Genomic DNA, 13,702 nt, shown 5'->3' on the forward strand with positions numbered 1-13,702 from the left:
AAGGCTGAAATAGCTCAGTAGCCCTCCAGTTCAGCCAGTTCAGAGATTAACAGACACAGTGACTGAGTAAAGAAATTGCATGGAGTGGGAATACTGAGGGCAACTTTATAGTGCTCTTTAGGGAGCCATCTGGTATTTCCAGTGTCTTAGTTAAGGGGGTACCCTACCCAGCCAACCTGTGAAGGCTAACCATGCACCTGAGCAGGAGCTCTGAACCCAAAGTCTACAGATCTCTGTTGGATACATGTATGAACTTAAGGGAGGTCTGTGAACTCCCACACAATTTGTATCTGAGGAGAGGGTTTATGACTTTTATCAAATTCTCAAAGGTATCTATGACCAAAATGATTAAAAATACTATTACTGTCTTAGGAGGAAGAAAGCAAAGAGAACATGTAAAAGTTGTTCTGGATCCCAATTCTAACATGGGGGTATGTGTGTTAGTGGGCGGGTTCCCACATACTACCAAGCAATTCTCAGATACCAAGCTGGGTGTCCCACCATTCAACTCAATTTTAACACTCTCTACCCAGAGATAGCATCAGATTCCACAGGTTAAGGGCTCAGTCCCACAAGACCACCCTTTGCTCTGGATGCCAATTACAAGTCCAGGTTGTCACCTGGGCTGTTGACTGTCTGGCTGGATAGATCAGAGTTTCCAATAACACCTTCCTTGGGTTCAGTTAATTTCCCAGAGCTTCTCACAGAACTCAGAGAAACTTTACTTACTGGATCACCAGCTTATTGTAGAGCAAAGGTACCTAACCACTGGTCCACAACCTATTAGGAACCAGGCCACAAGCAAAGCTTGCCTAAGCTCTGCCTTCTGTACCACTTCCCTACCCTACCTGCCATCCTCCACTAAACTGGTCCCTGGTGCCTAAAAGGTTGGAGACCACTGTTAACAGAGGATATAACTCAGGAAGAGCCAGATGTAAGAGATGCATTGGGAAAGGTATGGGGAAAAAGCACAGAGCTTTCATGCTATCTTCAGGCATGCCCCTCTCCCCAAATTCCCATTCATTCACCAACCCAGAAGTTCTCTGTACTATGTCCTTTTGGAGTTTTGTGAAGACATCTTTACACAAGCATAATTGATTAAACCAATTAATCATTGTTTTTTTTTTTAAGATTATTTATTTATTTATTTTTAGAGAGGGAAGGGAAGGAGAACGAGAGAGAGAGAGAAACATCAATGTACGGTTGCTGGGGGCCGTGGCCTGCAACCCAGGCATGTGCCCTGACTGGGAATCAAACCCGCGATGCTTTGGTTCGCAGCCCACGCTCAATCCACTGAGCTATGCCAGCCAGGGCCAGCCATTGGTTACTGATTCAATGTCCAGCCCCTCTTCCCTCCCTGGAAAGCAGGGTATTGGGCTGAAAGTTCCACTCCTTTCTTCATGGTTGGTTCCCTACACAACAAGCCCCTATCCTTATGTTTATTAACATAAACCTAGTTGTTGTGGACACAGTCTTGTTCTGAATAATGAGACACCCATTTCACCTTTGTGGCTCTGAAAGGATTTCAAGAACTGAGGGCCAGAGACCAAATATGGTAAGAAATGTTCCCTTTGCTCTTATTACTCAGGAAATCCCAAGGGTTTGGGGAGCCCTCCCTCAAAATGGAATTATTATCTGGAGGGTGGCCCTTGTACAGGCTTTCCCTCACTAGGTGAGTGTTCTAGGAGCCCATCTGTATCAGTGTACCAGCTGGCATTTGAGAAAATAACAAGAAAAGAAAATGAGGGATTTTGACTCAATATAGATAAGAAAAATAGGGAATGAGTGGGACCACTTATTAAATGCAATATGATGGGACGGAATCAAAATGAACTGCATATTGAAGTATCCAATAGGACACACTTTTCTTGAATTTGTTTATTTCTTGGCTCCAGGCCTCCCTTACCTATGCACTGCTCTCCATTCTACCCACAGTCAGATTCAGTGAAATTAAGCATCAGAGGGCTGAGTCCCTCACTATAGGAGGTGATGCCTATAGATGGGAGAGGAGCAAAGGATCATGGCTCAGACAGTTCTTCCCCCCAGTCTCAAATGCCAGGAGGTTAGGGCTTCCCCCAGTGTAGAGTGTCTCTAGGGCCTGTCTCAGTCTTCTGTGATTTCACAGCAAGGGTGGTCCTGGGGAAAAATTGAAAATCTGAAACTGTCCTGCAGCAAATCTGGAATTTGTATGCTAGTATAGACTAGTCCTCTTCCTCTCCGCCCTTCAGAAAAGCCTTAGCCCATGAACTACCTGTTCTCACCACCTTACTAAGACCTTTGGCATCCCTCACATGGACTGACTCCTGAGACTTGGGCAAAAGGAAAGACCAGCATGTAGACTTCTGGCAAGTTTCTCCAAGTTGTATCCTGTGTAGCAGTGTGTTTGTACACACGCACTTTGAAAAGTATCAGGAAACTTGAAAATGTAGAAACTGAATGTCAGTAACATCTCTCTCTCCTGCCCTCTCTCCCTTTCTCCCTTCTTCTTTCTTCCCTGCTTCCTCCCTCTCTTCTTGGTGCTTTAGTATGGTCATACATGGGAGCTAGGAAATATTGAAAAGAAAATGTATACTTAGGAATCACTGTGTGTTCTAAGTTTCATGGAGTACATGTAGAATCTGTTGACTGCCTTCCACTCTAACTTGGCCTAAGTGACTCCAAAACCTCGTATGAGATGATTTGGGAATTGAACAAGTCTACTACAATGATTAATCATCATTATTCATTTAACCTGGTGAGAGAGGTTTCATCATAAAGAACCGTTTTCAAGCATGATATGTTACAAATAGTAGTCAAGTATCACATTAGATGGTTAATAATGACATACTGAAGTTTGTAAGTGATTTTCTGTTTTTGTATGTTAAAGTGGATTCAGGGTTTCCCCTGCAATAACATTGCTTGCCCTCGCTCACATTTCCTTCTGGTTTCTACTGTAGACATGAACAAGGGTGGAGGGAACATTTGGAGTCAATACTAGAGACTGCTCACAATCAGCTGCCCCTTTTATTTATGCATCAACAAGTATGTTGAGTGCATGCCTAACCTACCCTTATTGATCTAGTCCAATGAATGTTAGAACTTAAAAAAGCTTGAGTAAGTGGTGAGCACACAATGCAATATACAGATGATGTATTATAGAATTATACACTTGAATTTTATGTGTTATTAACCAGTGTCATCCCAATAAATTTAATTTTTTAAAAAAGCTTGAGAATCATGAATCTAATGGCAAAAAAAGCAGCATAGTAATGATTAAGACCTATGTACAAAGTATGGTTGTGCCTTTTATTTGTGTGACCTTTTTAAACCAATTTAACCTTTTAAACCAGTTTCTTTACTCATTTTTATGGTGATAGGGTACTTGTGAGGATTAGATGGGATAATAAACAAAATGGGATTTAGTGCAGTATATGGCAAATAATAATTGTTCAATGGTATTTGTTCATACTAATGATACAAGTCAATAGCTCCAGATCCCAAAGGCCTTTCCACAAAGACCTTTCCATAACTAGAGAGGAGAGCTCTTAAGAGTTTTGTTTCTTAGCAACGCAGTTCTTTCAGGGTACCTAGATAATAATTTATGCTGCCAACAACTGCTAAAGAAGGCTTCCAAGGAATCTCTTTACTGCTTTGGAAATTCTGAAGGCCACCAAGACCTTCTCTGCTGATCTCTCTAGAGTTAAACGTTTTGGGCTCAACACAAAAATGTCAGAAAGGTCCCTTTCCTCTTTGCCAATTATAGACTTAATTGCTCTTCTACCTCTCTGTGGTTCAGACACTCCAGGGTTGCAGGGACCTTTGGGTCTTTTTCCCTCTCTCCCACTACGTTTTCCTTCATCATTGTCTTTCTTGCTTGGGAGTTATGGGTTGAAAGGCTGGCTGTATACAACATCTTCAAATGTAAACAGCTAGATTTTCTTGTCATGTTTATGATCATAGTTGTTACTTCTTCCTCCTTGAATTAAAGGAGACTTTATTGTTCCTCCACATGGGGCTTCTGAAATCACTTTCTGGGATCCCTTCAGGCTCTGGGGTTGGCAGAATGACAGCCAATCTCATGCTGGAAGCTCTCTTGCAAAGAGATACAGCCAATTTGCTCATTGACCAAAAGTTTGCTACTGCCATGGCCAGAAAGGGTGGGCTGAGCAGACCTCTTTGATTTACAAGGCTGGTGCAGTATTTTCAGACTCCACTGAGTATGGGGGAATTTGTCCATAGACCAGTTTCTTCTGAGTTCTGTAATTAGATTGTAAGGACTACATCATAAGATGTTTTCAGGTTCAAATGGAACCGAATGTGTGGGGCCCATTACTTTGTGAATCAGTGTCATTAAACCTCTTCCCAAGTAAGAAAAACGTCCATCACAACTACCAAATGTTTGGTTTCACCCAGACAAAACAAAGTCCCTGCAGTTGAGGGATCCGCATGGCTCTGGTAAGGGCAAACAACTGCTCTTTTAGAGTGAAAATAGGTGTGGGACTAGACATCTTCATGACCTTGATTCTTGCAGCTTTTCCAATTCCACCCAAGGATTTAAGTGGAGAAGGAAGCTGCTGCAGAGACCCTAGAGCTGACTCCAAACAGCTGCATGTGGCCAGGCCTTACCACTTATCTAACCAAAGTTTTGAGGCCCAGGTATCTTGGGAGCTCCTTGACTGACAAACAGCACCCTGTCCTAGATGTTGGAAATCAAGACGCTTGTGGAGCCTTACTAGTCCAAATGCAGGGACTCTCCAAGCCACTCTGCTGTGGGGACTGCCCTTCTCCATTGTTAAACAAAGACAGAGACTGAGAATTCTAGGCCTTTCCTGCTGGAACCTAGTAGGGGTGGAGCTATAAGGAAGACTAAGGTGTTTGGCCTCTTTAGGCATTGAGATGGGCAAATAAGTCAGCTTCCCCCCTACGCATTAGGGCCAAGTCTCTTGGTAATAGGGACAGCCAGGCTTGGTGGTAGAAAACAAAAGGGGTCTTTTGGCTTAAGGAAAGGAATTTTCCATAGATTCAGCTAGTTAATTAGAGTTTTGATTATGTTTTGGGGGCCAAGCCCACCTAGTAGTAAAATCTTAATTTACCTTGTTTCATTTTCTTTGCGTATTTCTTTTCTAGTGACCTTGCGATAAGGAGTGAGGAATCAAAGGCAGGATTTGGATAGTACTAGACATCTAGGGTCTTCTTGACTAAACACCATATTTATCATACTTTAACATACCGTATGTAGCATGATTAGATTCAGACAGACCCTTGCCAGAAAGTCTCCATTCATTCTAGTTAAAAATCCCACTTATGCCCTGGCTGGTGTGGCTCAGCGGATTGGGCACTGGTCTACAAACCTAAAGGTCACTGGTTTGATTCCTAGTCAGGACACATGCCTGGGTTGTGCCTCTGAGAGACAACTAATTGATGTATCTCTCACACACATGCATGTTTCTCTCCTCTTTCTTTCTCCCTCTTTCTCTAAAAATAAATACATAAAATCTTTCTTAAAAATCCCACTTATTAGAAGTTCAAAATATTACCTCCCAAAGAGTGATTGGCAAAATACAATCACAGGATTACAGGCTTAACTCCTTTGTGTAATATGTTATTCATTCATTGCCATCTGCCCAAATTTGGCTGTTTAATGATATGAGAAGGTTGACAGAGACTCTCAGGACCTATATCCATGTCAGTCCTCTCCATACCTATCAGGAAGGGTTGAGTCACTGCTCTTCTTCCCTCTCTCCCTACAGGCCTGGGCTCAGAGGGAGTACCTATTTTACAAGTTGTAGTTTTTGTTTCATTTTCATTTCATTTTAATACATAGCCTTGGATCAGAAACCATTTTCTTCCTCAGGCCTCAAGTGACCAGTTTTTATGGTTCAGTTCATGCCAGGGTTGCTTAATTGAAAAAGTTCTTGGAGAAATCTACATGCTTGGATTATGCACATTATGCACTTTATACTTTGATAATATTATTTATTTTGCCAGCCTGCAGAAAAGAATCTGATTTCAAGGGACTGGTCAAGATTTCTCATTTTGAATGCTCCACAGGTCACTTCATCAGGTCAGTTAAAATACTTGCACATTTTTTACTCTCAGTCAACAGGAAAGAAACTAAACAGTGGAGCAGATAGCTACTTTCTATTTAAAAACTTACAGGATAGACACCCTAGACCTTCTTTCTTTATAGATTGCTTATTGAACCAACTGTTATTTCATTGGGAACATTTTGCAAATTGAGGGAACAGGCATTTGGCCCACAATAGTCAAGTCAGAATACCCTCCTCTGAACTCTAGATGGTATAGGAAATCCCTAGTTAAATGAATAGCACCTATCAAGCAAATAGCTTTGCGAATGATGGGGTTTAGGATAACTGTTAGTAATTTATACTTAATTGGAAGTTGGTTTAATCCGAGTATTTTTTAAACCCATAGGGGAGATTAAGTGAATGGAAAGATTTTGAGAGATAAATAGAGGAAGAGCTAGTGATCATTTGGACCTTGCAGATGCAAGGTCAAGGAAGGGATATAAAACCACAGAGATGATTTTAGATGAGAGCTTCTCTTGGTTCAGCTCAAAATGATGACTTCGATTGGGGAAAAAAAAAATGGAACTCCCTAAGTCTGAAAGGCACTATGTATTATGAATGCCATAGTCACAAATTCTGTTTTCTCAGAAAGTAGTTCTCAAAACTTTTCATATTCAGGTGCATACTTACTTGGAAATGTGTCTGCAGTATTGCATCTTAAGGATCCGGAGTTGTCTGCAGCCTATCTGAAGGTTCTCAAGCATTTGGTCAGTAAGCAGAACACACCCAGAAGTATCCAAAATGTGCAGGTAGTGGCATTTTGCTGATAATACTTCCATTGCTGAGTCAGTAATCTGAACACACAGCCAAAATAAGTACTGATTATTTTGATGAACTTCATCCCAGGGAAGAATAGTTTACTAGTTATTTTGGGCTGCTATAGCAAAATAACATAGATTGGGTAATTTTGACAATAGACATTTATCTAAGAAACACCAATCCAAAAGAACCTATGCACCCCAATGTTCATAGCAGCACAATTTACAATAGTCAAGTGCTGAAAGCAACCTAAATGCCCATCGGCAAATGAGTGGATCAAAAAACTGTGGTACATTTACACAATGGAATTCTACACAGCAGAGAGAAAGAAGGAGTTCCTTCCTTTTGCGGCAGCATGGATAGAATTGGAGAGCATTATGCTAAGTGAAATAAGCCAGGCAGTGAGGGACAAATACCATATGATCTCATCTTTAACTGGAATATAATCAACAAAAGAAAAATGTAAACAAAATATAACCAGAGACAATGAAATTAAGAACAATCTAACAATAGCCAGAGGGGAGGGGGGAGGGGACAGTGGGGTGAAGGGTTTTTAGGAACTACTATAAAAGACACATGGACAAAACCAAGGGCGAGGGAGGTGGTTTGGCTGGGGTTGGGAGGTGGAGAGAGAAAATGCAGACAACCGTAATTGAACAACAATAAAGTAATTAAAAAAGGCTCAGATGCCATCAGCTGATGCCCTGGGACACAAAGGTTGAATTGCTTCTTAACCTCCTGGAGTCCCTTAGGTCATACATTCCAATTCCTGGAATAACAGCTTCCCACAAGCATTAATCACTTAAGCATATCAACTATGACTATAGCTAAAATCTTTAATTCTTGAGTTCCCCTATCAATAGGTCTATAAGTCAAGTTAGTGATTCAGCTGTTTTCAGGCCACTAAAATGTATGTTTCAAGTGGCACCAACAGAATTTGTGATCTTTTAGAGAGCTCTTGTTTGAAAGGGAAACTTCATCAAAATTTCGTTTGTAATACCTGTCACACCAAGTTAAGTATCTTATTAAATGCTGCAGTAATATTATTATAGCAGCACATGTTACAAAACTAAAATATTTATGTATCTCCTGAAGTTAACCTGTAGACAGGGTTAGATTGTTAATAGAAGGGGCTGGGACATTGCTGATGGATTGCATGTGAAGTAACACGGTTCTGGGAAAGGTCAAGGAAGTGAGACTGACAGTTTGCAGGCAGGGGAGAAAGAAGAGCAGAAGCCACAGAGACTGCAGGAATCTCACTCTGAGAAATTCTGCTGAGTGTTCCAACATCTTGGAAGTTTGCCCAGATGTTTTGCAGAAGTAATTCAATTCCACTTCTTAGATTATTTCACTTACTCAAGATCTAGCTTTTGAATTTATGGCTGAACTGAGACTTACTACAGAATCAACTGGATTGCTCTCTCCAAAGGAATTTTTTTTCAACTGGATTTAATTTCTTACTTTAAACGTTTGAACATTCTAAAATATGCCATGAGACTTGACTTTTGTTTTAAACATAAAGTTGAGAGAATTATGCAGAAAAACCCTTTAATTTGAAATGTATACTTTTTGAGTTTGGAAAAATAGATGTCATTGTCTAAGTATGCCCTTTTCCCAGGACATGCTCAGGACCAAGGTTTTTAACGGTACAACTGATTCTCACAAAATGCCTTCAGACATTCCTGCCATGCTTGTGAGTCTCTGAGGATCTGATGTCATTGAAAAAAAAATCCCTCAGAATTGTAGAGGACAAGAAAGAAAATGAGGTCATAGAAAAGTCCAGTTCAGGTGGAGTTCAGAGTACTAGCCTCCATTGATCCTAGGGGAGCTGAAAAGGAGCCCATCACTTCCTATAGGTCAGAAGCTCAAGATATTCCATAACTAAGGTGATGCTGTCAGGATTTATAGCGGCTGGGAACTACAGGTAGAGATGACTGGCTACATTCGTAACTCCAAAATGCAAGATTCTCATTTGAGTCCTGTTGAACAGAGATTATGTTATTCCTGTTTTAGCTCTGGGTAGTATAGAGGTCAAAGTACTACTTAGTGATCCAGGAGGTAAGCTAGTTGCAAGGAAGAGCCAACCTTCCAGATGTATAAGGTGGCCATTCGTGATTGACCCATGGGCTTTTGGGAAACATAGTCTAGAATGATGAGCCTTACACTAAAGTGTTTTATGGCTCATCAAAGAAATATAGGTGGAGTATATTAGACTGGACCATAGCCTTATGGTTTCAGGTGAGGAGTTTTCAGATTGGCCCAAATTATGGTCACCACATTTTCTAAATCAGGATACTCATTTGACTTGCATAGATGGTCAAGTTAAACCCTTCTCCCTTAAACTGAGGTTCTGAAATAATCTACTCCTTTTTTTGTCACCCTAGATCTTTGGTGTAGAGTGATTCACCTCACAATATCTTATTTGTGCAACATTGTCCTTAGTTTCTAGGTTGCAGGACGGTGTCCATGGTACAGTTTATAGACAGCATCTCCTCAGTTTTTCTTTATCAAAAAACAAAACAAATAAACAAAAATCCTCTGCCTCAGTTTCTGTTCTCACTGGGATCTTTCCTTTTCTCATTCTTCTACTTTCCTCCCTAACTGGTAGAGCCACTAAAATACCCAGTCTCCACTGGCACCCACTTCACAGCTAGTGAGGTTCCCAGTAGCCCATGTGTCCACATGTCCATGTGCGGAGAAACCGCTCACAACTGTGCTCACAACTGTGAGCTATGACTGCTCAGGCTGCTGAGGATCCGTGGTCAGTGCTGCTAGTGTGCTGAATTTCTTGACCCCACTCACTTCTAGAACCAGATGATGCCAACCAGAAAGACATCTGGTTTCTGTAGTTTGAAACAAGTACATTTTTAAACAAAAAGAATTTTGCTGTGAACTCTCTAGGTTAATTTTGTCATGATTTACCACATCTTTTCCCCCCACCACCTCCTCTTTCTTCTTAACTATGGAGGAATTCGGACGTTCTAGCATCACACTCTTAATCCACTGACCCCACAAATTAAACACCTGAAAAACTAAATTTTTAGATTAGCACCCTGGCTGGCGTAGCTCAGTGGATTGAATGCGGGCTGCCAACCAAAGCATCGCAGGTTCGATTCCCAGTCAGGGCACATGCCTGGGTTGCAGGCCATGGCCCCCAGCAACCACACATTGATGTTTCTCTCTCTCTCTCTTTCTCCCTCCCTTCCCTCTCTAAAAAATAAATAAATAAAATCTTTAAAAAAAAGTTAATCTTCAAAAAATAAATAAATAAATTTTTAGATTAGCTAGAATGCAGGGCATCTTGAGAGTTTGGATAATGCTTTAGTAAAGAGAAGTCCATCAGTGTATAAAATACAAGATAACAATGTTGCTAATCTTGCAATTTCTGAGGATTTTTTTCAAAAGATTTTTTTCATTTTCTTTTCTCTGCATATTTTGTTTCCACCAACTTTTTCCTGTCAAATTTGTTATGGTCTTTATCCACTTTAGAGAGTTTCTCTTATGTCTAATTCTTGGCTCTCTGCTTTTGATTAATACTGGAGTCCTCCAAACTAACTTCAGGGCCTGAGTGGATGAGGTGGGCTTTCTCTATTTTAAGCTTCAATGGTCTAATTGGGTTACTTGTTGGGAAAACTTCAAATGTCAGTATTTTTTGGTCTTTTGTCCTGGGCTAGTCAGAGCCCCCAGAAAAGAGACGTCTGATCTCCTGCCTGAAGGAAAAGATCTGTCAGTCAATTTCTGTATGCTGTGTTGAAAAAGTGCTTGAGTGTCTCTAAATTCAGCATTTAGTCACTTAATTTCCCTTCTCACTTTGTACCCCAGCTATTACAGAGGATGTACCCCAGACCAGTGACCCTCTGTTTTGCTATCTGCAGAGCAGATAGTAGAGAACATTTAGCAATATCTGGAGACATTTTTTATTGTCATGACTGTAGGTGGTAGGGGGCAGCTGGGTGATACTGTCATACAGTGGGCAGAGGGCAAGGGTGCTGTTAAACATACTACAGTGCATAGAACCACCATCCACTACAAAGAACTATCTCATCCAAAATATCAGTAATGCCAAGGTTGATAAATCTGACTCTAGGAAGTAAATCTCCAGTCTTCTGTTGAGGGTGGGGAGGTGCAGTTGTCCAGAGGTGTGGAGTGGGGGAAGAGATCTGAGGATCTATTTATTTCTCCAGAACTTTTAACCTATCTCCTTTATTTTAGCCACCCTCTTTTTTAAGTGTATTTTATTGATTATGCCATTATAGTTGTCCCATTTTTTCTCACCTTCATCCCCCTCTGCCCTGTACCCACCTCCCACCAGCATTCCCCCCACTTAGTTCATGTCCATGGGTCATAAATATAAGTTGTTAGGCACCCTCTTAACTCAGCTCCAGAGGCACACTGTGCTGTCAAGCTTGAAGACTATAGTCTAAGTCAATTTTATCCTCGGTTTTCTCTACTATTGACTTAGGATTCAAAGCTGTCTCTGGTCTGCTAAAGAAGTCCATCTCTTTTCAAGCTACCAAATTTTGTTGCTCTTGTCTTTTCTCCTCACCCTTCTTCTGCAGTAATGGTAGCATTCCAAGAAGGAACAAAACTCTGTGTGTATATTCAGACTGCCATATTAATCCAGAAGCACAAATCTATATTTCTTGACATGGAGATATGTCCATAGTATATTAAGATTTTAAAAAAGTAGGTTACAATGTATTTTGGAAAATATGATTCTATTCTAAAAAAAAAGAGAAGACAAAACACAAACCTTCTATAATTCTAACCTCTTTGTACCTAGAAAAAAATTCTGCAAAAATAATTATAAAATACAAACTATGGTTGTCTGGAAGGTGATGTGACAATGAGTGTTTACTCTCTTCTTTATGTTTTTATATGTAGTCCAAATATCTTACAATGAATACATATATTTATTTTATAAATGGATGCCAAGAGAAATTGTCAAACACTTGAAGTCATCCTGGAATGTTAACATGCTCACCTGAGGAATTCTATATGGAATTATGCTTTTGTTTGACATGCTATTTACTAGTAGGACCCAAACTAAGGGAAGTTGTGTGTTATAACTTGTTATATTTTTGTCTAGGAAAGTATTTTGGCACAGTAGAAATTAGAACTCCAAGGTTATAGATTTATTATCTTATAAGTTATTAACCAATTTTGGATCTAAATCAATAATCATGTTTCAACATTATTCCTTCAGTTCCTGTAAGTGCTGAGTTCAACCAAATGCCCTATGAACTGGCTTTACCATTTTGTTGGTTCTCTCATTGATCAATTAAATAAATCTTTGACACATTTTTGTATTTGTGTGAGCATTGTCTTTAACTTTTTGAAAATTCTACTTTAATGCAAATGAAATCATAAATCTGTTTCCAATTTTGGGAAAGAAGAAAAAGTGTAATGGGTACCTCAGACATGGTAAAGAAAAATAAGTTCTGTGGTGAGTCCACGCCTGACTGCTACCTTGCCTGACTTCTTTGACAGTGCTTCAGTTCAACATTTTGAGCTGTAGCTTCTACTCATACCTTTGGACAGCCAGCAATGTTGAGAGATGTGAGGTTAATGCAGTAAATGGCCAGTGCTGTAATAAACTCATCTGATAGCTGGGGGCAATAAGAGACATCCAAGTGTTCCAAGATCAGTGAGCCTTTGCAGAATGCCTGCAAAAAATTCCAAAGTCAAAGGTTTTTTATTTTCCTTGCCTTTATTCAAACATTGTATGTACATACAGTCATCTTATCCACAGCAATTTACCTAGTATGCATTTCAGTCCCTGAAATATAGATGTGTTATATCTTGTTGCAAAAAAAGACAGTATATCCAAATATTCTTTACAAAAAAAAAAGATATTCACACATCAATTTAACAGCTTGGTAGTATTCAAATTGCTGATAACAGAATTTAGTTTTCTTGAAGTTAGCGCTAATGAAATTTTGAAACCAGGAAAGTCGGTATTCGTGCTGCCTGTCACCACCAGAACCAGTAAGTAGACAGGGATTGAATCCCTATGGGCACTTTATTCAATGGCCAGCGATCTAAGAGATGGTGGCTCGCTTACCCTAAAAGACTGTCTTACATTTCATTTCAAGCCAGCCTTTTTTTACAAGGAAGAAAAAATGTAGAAAGGGGTTTGGAATTCAGGAAAAAGTTTAAACAGATAAAAGATGGAGTTCGGCAATTTCCCTGGCATCCTTTCATCACTTGACCAGTGATTCTTCATCTGTGTCCTGGGTGGGGTGTCTCTGCCTGACACACAATGGCTCAGATACCATCTTGATTGCTTGCACAATCCAGAACTACAACTCAGTTGTGCAACTGGGGTACAACTAAGTTGTAATTCCGTTTCTACCACTTATTAGTATAGATCTTTCTGAGCCTCATTTGCCTCTTCTTTAAATTGGGGAAAATACAGCTGTTCCCAAGAATCCACTGGGGACTAGTTTTAGGGTCCTGGTATATACCAAAATCTGTGGATGCTTAAATCCCTTAGTTGGCCCTCCATATCCACATGTTCTGCATCTGCCAATTGTAATATCTAGCATTCTTCTGAGAAGTCAGATGTTGATCTGAAATTTCTAGGGCTAGTAAAGGCTTGAAAAATCATTGGAATTTTTTCCCTTTATTTCAATAATTCTTAATTTTCATTCTTACTTTTAGGAAAAAAAAGAACTGAGGAATAAGAATCCCCAGGGAAATAACAGTCAAAAGTTTACAACTTAGGCATTATACAAGAACAAAATGGTCCACAAATAAACCTAATATTAATTGTAAAAATATCTGAATAAGTCAAGATGAGTAGAAATTGGAAACCAAGTTTCCAGTTTAGGATAATACTAACACTGTATTTTGTGATCACCAATTTGTACTTC

At 39.9% G+C, this 13,702-nt stretch overlaps 1 protein-coding gene across 1 annotated transcript in view; it reads right to left on the minus strand.

Moving 5' to 3' along the window:
* The window catches only part of FBXL13 (F-box and leucine rich repeat protein 13), a 268,523-nt gene that overhangs the window by 557 nt on the left and 254,264 nt on the right, over positions 1 to 13,702 (minus strand). Inside the window, exons 19-20 of the mRNA XM_028526008.2 lie at positions 12,359 to 12,493; positions 6,699 to 6,862 (exon numbers count right to left, since the gene is read on the minus strand). Coding sequence (XP_028381809.2) covers positions 6,699 to 6,862; positions 12,359 to 12,493 — 299 coding nt within the window. The remainder of the gene's footprint in view (positions 1 to 6,698; positions 6,863 to 12,358; positions 12,494 to 13,702) is intronic.

Source organism: Phyllostomus discolor, chromosome 10 (assembly GCF_004126475.2).
Source record: "Phyllostomus discolor isolate MPI-MPIP mPhyDis1 chromosome 10, mPhyDis1.pri.v3, whole genome shotgun sequence".
NCBI classification, from domain to species: domain Eukaryota; kingdom Metazoa; phylum Chordata; class Mammalia; order Chiroptera; family Phyllostomidae; genus Phyllostomus; species Phyllostomus discolor.